Genomic DNA, 8,960 nt, shown 5'->3' on the forward strand with positions numbered 1-8,960 from the left:
TTTTCCTCTGACCTCCATACACACTAAATAAATAATGTCATTTTTATAGAGAGAAAATAAGAAATGACATGTCTGAAGTCTCAGCAACACAGTAGGCTCACGCAGAAGGATTGAAAACACAAGGCCTGCACCTTGGCTTCATAAGGGGGGTGGAGTGTAGTGGCTGGGCATATGTCAATAACCTAGTGTTATCTGAAAGAAAGGAAACGTAACAGAGAAAAATGCCTCCATAAGACAAGTTGTAGGGCATTTTCTTAATTAGTTATTGATGGGGGAGCACCCAGTCATTGTGGGTGGTTCCATAGGTTCTATAAGAACGACCCCTGGGCTGGTGGTCCTGGGTTCTATAAGAAAGCAGGTTGAGCAAGCCATGGACAGCAAGCCAGTAAGCAGAACCCTTCCATGACCTCTGCATCAGCTCCTGCCTCCAGGATCCTGCCCTGTTTGAGTTCCTGTCCTGACTTCCTTCAATAATGAACAGTTATATGAAGTTTAAGCCAATTAAACCCGTTCCTCCCCAACTTGCTTTTTGGTCATGGTGTTTCTTTACAGCAATAGAAACTCTAACTGAAACAGGCGGGGTGGGGAGTGTGAAAAGACAGCTGGGGATACAGTTCAGTAGTAGAATGTTTAACTAGCATGTTCAGTCCCCTGTATGGATGGATGGCAGGGAGGAGGGGGGAGGAAAACCGAGGAATAAACTTAGGAAAGGGATTAAGGTGGGGGGGGGGCAGAGGCAGATGCAGAAGAGAAATGGATCACGAGAGTTATCTGGTCAGAAAAATACCTGACTTTATAAAATTTTTATGAAAGATGATGGATCCTGACATTCACGTAAAGAATCACTAACCGCAGCAAAGGACAAGCCAGTGCCTTAGGCTAAAGCTGGGAGCTGCAGTCGTGTACTGCAAGAACTCCTAATTCACGACGCTGTGCGGGAGTGAGGATGCACAATAGAGTTGTGATCCTCCCAGATTCCTAGAGCGGCCGGCTGAGGGAGCATCCGAAACGCAGAGAGATTGTAGGGGTGGTTGACAGGCAGTCTCTCCGGCACAGGAGAGTCAACGGCGTCTTGGACATGGGGACCGTGCGGTTTCATGACCTACTGTTCTGGATAGCTAGTCTGTGCTCACTGAGCCTTTATTCAACTGCATGAACGTCCGAAATGTTGGGGTGCTAGTGGAATCACTAAGTGGATGAACCCCCCGTAATCAGCCTGCGGAGCTGGAAAAGAGATAGCTGCCTTGTGAGTGTTGGACGCGAATATTAAACCCCTCCCTGCACTGTTATTCCAGTCACACCCCTAGTTTAGTATTTTTAATTTCCAGTCTTGTTTGAGCGCCGCATCTTGTAAGGGGGATTGAATTAAAGAGGGTTAATTCCCGCTTCCTGCACGATCTAAGAGGAAAAGCTCCTGGAAGCTAAATTAGATTTTTCTCCTTCTCTTTGTTCCGTATCTAGAAGCCCTAGTCTCAGAAATGACATCTCCTCTGTACAGTGGTTCTAATCTGAACTCAGGGCTACCACATCGCGTGCAGGCTTCAGTCACTTGTGTGGACAAGAAGATCTTACAGAAGAAATGGTAATTCTCCACTGAGAATTTCCTGAGGTGTCCGGTTGTGCCTGTGGAGATCCAGTTCAGCTGTGACTCTCAAGAGCGTCACCCTCTGTGAGGTGAGGAGCGGTGCGTTGCATGTTCCTTCCGTGGTACCAGTGGTCTCCATTGTCTACATCCTCTCTGGCAAGCCGTACCATGTCTTTTGTGCTCCAAGCCAAGTCATACGGCTTTGTTTTGAATTCTAGAGATATAGCTTTTATTCAGTCGCCTCTTCTTTTTAAAAATAGATTTTTTAAATTAATTCTTTCACAATGTCATGCATGTAAACAATGCATTTTGATTACATTCACCCCCAATCCCCCTACCAGTTACCCAGAGACCCTTCCCCCTTCATGTTGTGTCCCCCCCCCCCAAGCTGCCTGGAGGAATGTTGAGATACCTTACTGTCTTGATCTTGTACAGATAATCATAACTGCAATGTGTTTAGTGTCGTGTCTGAAAAATAGTGGTCCACAGAATCCCTCCCCATCTTCAGCTCACCCAGCCTTTCTGCGCTCTCTTCTGGGGTGTCCCCTGCGTCTAGGGAGAAGGCCGATTACAATAGATGTCCCATTTAGGACTTAACACTTACTAGTCACTGTGCTCAGTACTTTGACCAGCTATCAGTCTCTGCATTGACTGCTGACCACTACAGAGAGAAAGAAGCTTCTCTGGCCAAGGTTGAGGGTAGCACTAACCTAGGTATATAAACTTAAATATTTAGAAGGCGGTTTGACAGCCTTTCCATTTAGCAAGGCACCAGCAGTGAGTTCTCCACTAGGACCTGTGGCTTTTAACCAGATTTACAGTGCTGGGAATGATCAGATTCAAATCCAATCCAAAAGCAGTTATTACTCCCTGTGGTGATTTGACGAAGAATGGCTCTGATAGGTTCATATATTTCAATGCGTCTCACTACTTGAGAAGGATCGGAGGTATGGTCTTGTTGGAGAAAATGTGTCACGGGGGTGGGCTTTGATGTTTCAAAAGCCTAAGCCAGTGTGACTCTCCCCCTGCTCCCTGTGAATCTGTATGTAGAACTCTCAGCTACTCCTCCAGAACCATGTCTGCCATGATGATAGTGGACTAAGCCTCTGCAACTGTAAGCAAGCCCCAGTTAAATGCTTTCTTCTATAAGAGTTGTCACGGTCATGGAGTCTGTAGCATTAGAACAGTGACTAAGACACCCCCATAACCTTCGTGCCATTATCGTACACGCAGGCACATCTTGCCTGCTAGTCGGGGTCTTAATTTCCTATTGCTGTGCTAAGGTGACATGAACAAGGCAATATAGAGAAGAGTTTGTTGGGGGCTCACTTACAATTTCAGAGAGTAAATGTCCATGACCATCATGTCAGAGTATGGCAGCAGGCAGGCGGAGAGAGCTAACTGGGAATGGCGTGGGCTTTGAAAACTTCAAAGAAGCCCACCCCCAGTGACATACATTCTCCAAAAAGCCATACCTCCTAATCATCCTCAAACAATTCCACCAACGGGGGACCAAGCATTCAAAACTATGCGCCTGTAGGAGCCATTCTCATTAGACCACCACCGGCAGAATTATAGCCTGCAGTGTTGCAGCGGGCATTGATGGGTTTTCTCTGCCCATAGCCCATAGCACTTCCACGCCCTATGAAATCTGGCCTGCAGAAAGAATATTTTCAGGTCAGCTCCAGCTTGATTTCTCTATGTTCTGCAGCCGGAATGTGTTGTGTTTAATAGAGTCATACCATTGGGTTCTGGTGGGCAGCCAGGAGCAATGGCCTGTGTTGTTTTAGGACCTGACACTAATTCAGGAGGATTTTCATTTCCTAACCCACATCTGCTTGGGGAAACACTGTCCACCCACGCAGGGTACTTGTGTTCAGGATCGTGGGATATTGCTGTGACGGACCTCACCATGTTTTGGGGAGGGTTGTGTAAAGAAAAATCATTCGGTGTTCAGTGCTTGGTGAGCTATTTTGTAGGGTCTTGGAAGATAAGAATGTTGAGGGCAGATGGAGGCCTGGCTTGTGTAGTTTCACAGGGAAGTATAAGGACTCTATCACAGCCATTTGCCGTTTTGAATTAAGATTCTGTCATTCTGAGCAGCTGGGGCTGAAGAGTCAGCCATAAAGCTGGGTGGCAGTGGTGCAGGCCCTTAATCCCAGCCCTCGGGAGGCAACAGCAGGTGGATCTCTGTGAGTCTGAGGTCAGCCTGGTCTACAGGGCAAGTTTCAGGAAATCCAGAGCTGTTCCACAAAGAAGCCCTGTTTCAGAAAACCAAGAGAGAGAGAGGAGAGAGTCACCATGTAAAAGACTGGCACCTCTGAAGTGGACCTGTCCTTAGGGTTTCTTTCTTTTTTAAAAAATGTATTTATTTATTATGCATATGGTATTCTGCCTGCATGTATGTCTTCAAGCCAGAAGAGGGTAAAAGATCTTACTACAGATGGCTGTGAGCTGCCATGTGGTTGCTGGGAATTGAACTCAGGACCTCTGGAAGAGTAGCTAGTGCTCTTAACCTCAGAGCCATCTCTCCAGCCCTGTCGTTATTGGGTTTCTATTGCTGTGAAAAGACAACATCACCATGGCAATTCTTATAAAGGAAATGTTTGATTTTGGTGGCTGGCTTACAGTTTAGAGGCTCAGTCCATTATCATCATGGCGGGGAGTATGTCAGCATGCAGGCAGATATGGTTCTGGAGCTGAGAGTCCTACATCTTGATCAAAAGGCAACAGGAACTGGTCTCCAACAGTGGGTGGTATCGTGAGCATAGGAAACCTCAAAGCCTGCCCCCACAGTGACACACTTCCTCCAGCAAGGTCATACCTGTTCCAACAAAGCCACACCTCCCAATAGTGCCACTCCCTAGGAGCTTATGGGACCAATTACATTCAAACCACCACAGAAACCTTTGCTTTGTTGGGACAACTGATGTTGGTTAGCTGGAGCTAAGAAATTGATGGTGATTAAGAAAAGACTAGCACCATTGAGATGAAATCTCCTGGAAAGTGTTTCCTCAGGGTCAGCCCACAGAGGCTGTGTTTCAGAAGCAGTCAAAGCTGTGCCATGTGCTGGCGGCTGGACTTGGGGATCTCAGAGTCACCCAGGAGGTTCTGATTTTGAAGGCATGAAGAGCAGCTGAGGCTTGGCACTGGGAGAGGTCAGGAGAGGCCATTGGTGCAGGTGCACACCTCAGTATCAGTTGAAGGCTCGGAATTGAAGGGGTCAGGCAGAGAAGTTGAGGCTTCACAAAGAGAGCCTGAGAGGCTGTTGGTGAGCGCACAGCCCAGTTGCAGCAGAAAAATAACCACCAAGAGGAGCAGCGAGAGTGGGGTGGAGCCAGGACACAGCACTCCACCCCCACAGCCTCTGCGTCAGCTCCTGCCTCCGGGTTCCTGCCCTCACTACTTTTGATGCTGGCTGTTCTATGGAACTGCGAGTGGACTAAACCCTTTCCTCCACGAGTTGCTTTGGTTATGGTGTTTCCTCAAAGCCAAGGTAACCCTAGCTAAGACAAGTGGACACTATTTGTATCGGAATAAATTCAGTAGTTTGTTTTTCCCATGGCCATGACAAAGTACCCTGACAAAGGCGACTTAAGGGAGAATGGACTTATCCCAGCTCACAGCTCAGCAGTGCAGCCCACCGTGGTGAAAATCTCACCAACAGGAACCCGAGGCATTGGTCACATCAGTGTGCCACCCAGAAGCAGAGAAGGTGAATGCTCGTCTTCAGGTCCCTTGCTGCTTCTTAGATACTGATTAATCAGGGTGATCCCCTACATGTGGTGATCCCCTACATATGGTGATGTAATGCTATTAAAATCTCTTACGTTCTAAGTGATTAGAACTTTTGCGAGACCTCACAGCCAGAGTTAATGAGTGACCTCACACCTTGAGGTCACTTGAGACTGCTATTGTACTGTGTATTCAGCCTGTCCAACCTGTCTTTAAGAGAAAACTATAACATCCAACTTTACTTGTCTTGGATTTCCCGTGTTGTCAACTTTTACAATTAGGTTAATGCATAGCTGTAATCTTAAATCCTTAATTATAGCTCAGAGTTCTTTATCTAGTTCATATTATAAACTCATTTTCTTACATTATTTAAGTCTTGGGCAGGGCTTTTATCCTACAGGCTCTTCAGAGTGCCATTGTGTGGGCCTAAAATTAAACTTGAGAGAAGAGGTACCCCCGAAGAATTCTCTAGAGTCCTTGCTCATGGCATAGAGCAGCAACATATTCTGCTTCTGAAACACAGCAACATATTCCTTGGAATTGTGACCAATCATTATGACCACAGTGTCTATAGTATGAAGAGCCTGAAATGACCAAGAGGCAAATTTACTGGCAATCCTGACCGTGTTCCATAGTAGAAGCATCTCTCCATTGAGCGCTATAACTTCAAACTTGCCAGGCCCAGGATTGGGGATAGGAAGCAAAAATAGCCTAAGTGGATGGTCAGGTGTATAATGGGGGACAGTGAGACGGCTTGGCAGTAAATGGTTAAGGTATTTACTGAGTTCAATCCCCAGGACCCACATGTGTGGAAGAAGAGAACTGGCTCCCATAAATTGTTCTCTGGCCTCCATAATCATAAAATACACCATTGCACGCACACACATGCACGTGCACATGTGTGTGTGTGTGCGCGTGTGCTCTCGTGTGTGTGTGTGTGTGTGTGTGTGTGTGTGTGTGTGTGTGTGTGTGTGTAATATATTTCTCATATAGAGGAGGAATTATTCTCATGACTCCTGTGCTGGCTAGTTCAACTTGACACAAGCTAAAGTCATCTGAGAGGAAGGAACCTCAGTTGAGAAAATGCATCCATAAGACTGGGCTGTAAGCAGGCCTGTAGGGCATTTTCTTAATTAGTGATTGATGGGGGAGGGCCCAGCTCACTGTGGGTAGTGCCACTCCTGGGCTGGTACTCCTTGCTGCTGTAAGAAAGCAGGCTGAGCAAGCCATGATGAACAAGCCAGCAAGTAGCAGCCCTCCATAGCCTTGACATCAGCTCCTCCTCCAGGTTCCTGCCCTGTGTGAGGTCCTGCATTAGCTTCTCTCAATGGACTGTGTCTCTGGATCTGTAAGCCAAATAAAACCTTTTTTTCCCCAGTTGCTTTCGGTCATGGTGTTTCATCACAGCAATAATAACCCTAACTAAAACAGCTCCTCCAACTCTCAGTTCCTGTAATGCATATGTGTTTGACCATTTAAAAAAAATAGACAGCTTTTTTGTTGTTCTTTGGCATAGGGCACATAGTATGTCCTCTGTGAGAACTTTCCTAGTGTAGCTTTTAGAACATTCCCTCATCATCCCAAGTCTGCATCCTTCTCAATGGAACACACATAAGACCCATGAGCTCCAGGTATTTGAGGTTACTGCTCTACTTCCTTTCTTAGATTACTTTTTTCGAGGTTGTATTATATAGGCTAGCATGATAACAAACAGAATTACCATAACTAAATACAGCTTTGTATCTGCAGTGTGAAAACAAATTTCATGACAAAACTGGTCCTGTACAATGGATCTGCCTCCAGGAACCTGACTGATTGCACTGTTCACTCTGGTTGTTGAATATTCAGGCATACAGAATTGATAATAGGCATGCCCCCTTGGAGAGAGGAGATCCCTATGTTTGTAGCTATGTATAGCCATCACCCTTGCTGCCGTGACCGTTCTATACATCAGTCAGCCATGCCAGCTGGAATAGAGGCTGATTGACGTAGTTCTGTGGATGTTCTTGTCTTTCAGGTTGAGAGGCTTGTTTGCTGGTTACCTTTTGTTGAAAATGTACAAAGAACACAATATATGTGCATACTGAGCCCATTCCGGAAGGTCTATCCCAATGTTTCTCCCAGGGTTCTACTTTCTTTCTAGCATTCCAATCTTGTTCTTTCCATGTATTTGATAAGTGATTTGTCATTAGCCATGAGTCAATCTAGGCTTATATCCTAGACTATTTCCTTTCATAAATAGTAGACAGACGGTAGTTTTATTTCTAAAGTTCTGCCTGTGGAAGAATTTGCTTTGACCAGTGTCTGAGACCATCCCGAGCGGGAAATGAGTGAAAGTTTTCAGACCCTTCTGTAAACCTGTTCTGAAGTCATCTAGTACATAATAAGAAGTTTGTAATCTGTAGCCATTTAGTATTCTTGAATCAAGAAGTCCCCATTGGTGCCTATAAAGTCAAGTTTCACTCAAGAGTGTTGTGAAGAGAGGGGGCAGGCCCTTTGTTTGTCCTGGCCTCCTGGCTAGCTTACACCTGAAATAATCACACAAAAACTGTATTAATTAAAACACTGCTTGGCCATTAGCTCTAACTTCTTATTGGCTAACTCTTACATATTAGCTTAACCCATCTCCATTAATCTATGTTTTGCCACGTGCCATGGCTTACTGGCAAGATTCTAACCAGTGACCATCTCAGCCAGAAGATCCATGGTGTCTCCCACTCTGTCCTTCCTCCCAGCATTCAGTTCTGTCTTCTCTGCCTACTTAAGTTCTGCCCTATAAGGCCCAAAGCAGTTTCTTAATTCATTAACCAATAAAAGCAACACATGAACAGAAGAACCTCCTACACCACAAAAGTAGCAACCCAGCTAGGTATGGTAGCATGCACCTGTAATCCCAGCACTGGTGAGCCAGAGGCAGGAGGACTACCCTGAGTCCAAAGCCATCTTAAGCTACAAAGTGACTTCAAAGCCATCCAAAGGCTACACTAAAAAAAAAAGATAAAGGAGGTGGGGTAGAGCCAGGTGCAGTAGCTAGCTCCTGTCTTCTCAGCACTCAAGAGCTGAGACAGAAGGATTACCATGAGTTGCAGGCCAAACTGGGCTACAGCGTATCTCAAACAAAAGCAAAAATAGCAAACATGTAATTTCTTTAGTCATTTTGGGGGACAGTGAGATGACTCAGAGGCTGAAAACACTTAGCACTTAGCATCCAACCTGCCAACCTAAGTGTGAGCCCCAGGACCCACACGATAGAAGGAGAGAACCAGCTACCTTCACAATTTACCCTTTAATCCCAGCTCTCTGGGGGTGGAGACAGGAGTAACTGGCAGAGAGAGGAACATAAAGGGAAAGGGCAGGAACTCAGTGGTGTGGAATCTGAGGATGCGTGGAGACAGGATCCCGCCATTGTGGTCTGAAGATTTGGTAGAGGTAAAAGGTCCCTGTAGTGGTTGGATGTTTGCTTTTCTGATCTTCATGTTGAATCCCAGTATCTGTCCCTGGGTTTTTATTATTCATGCTACACATGGTATAAAGAACCACACAAAAGCATACATAATTTTTTTTTTTTGGTTTTTCTTTTTTTTTTTTTTTTGGTTTTTCGAGACAGGGTTTCTCTGTAGCTTTGGAGCCTGTCCTGGAA

General features: G+C 45.7%; 2 protein-coding genes across 3 annotated transcripts in view; one reads left to right on the plus strand and one right to left on the minus strand.

Moving 5' to 3' along the window:
* LOC101979204 (zinc finger protein 397) overlaps positions 1-8,960 on the plus strand; it is a 38,727-nt gene that overhangs the window by 25,034 nt on the left and 4,733 nt on the right. The window contains exons 1-2 of one of the 2 annotated variants that reach the window (XM_013349380.2): positions 1,002-1,246; positions 1,462-1,674. Coding sequence is in view for 1 of the 2 variants with exons in the window: in XM_005355832.3 (XP_005355889.2) it covers positions 4,813-4,820 (8 nt within the window). In the remaining variant the exon portion in view is untranslated. Of the gene's footprint in view, positions 1-1,001; positions 1,247-1,461; positions 1,675-4,812; positions 4,821-8,960 lie in introns of those variants that run through there. The other variant, XM_005355832.3, reaches the window with a different exon arrangement.
* The window catches only part of LOC101978918 (zinc finger protein 24), a 49,043-nt gene that overhangs the window by 18,801 nt on the left and 21,282 nt on the right, over positions 1-8,960 (minus strand). Inside the window, exons 6-7 of the mRNA XM_026783410.1 lie at positions 5,759-5,788; positions 4,992-5,003 (exon numbers count right to left, since the gene is read on the minus strand). Of these exons, the coding sequence (XP_026639211.1) occupies positions 4,992-5,003; positions 5,759-5,788 (42 nt within the window). The remainder of the gene's footprint in view (positions 1-4,991; positions 5,004-5,758; positions 5,789-8,960) is intronic.

The sequence above is a fragment of the Microtus ochrogaster genome, chromosome 18 (genome assembly GCF_000317375.1).
Source record: "Microtus ochrogaster isolate Prairie Vole_2 chromosome 18, MicOch1.0, whole genome shotgun sequence".
NCBI classification, from domain to species: Eukaryota; Metazoa; Chordata; class Mammalia; order Rodentia; family Cricetidae; genus Microtus; species Microtus ochrogaster.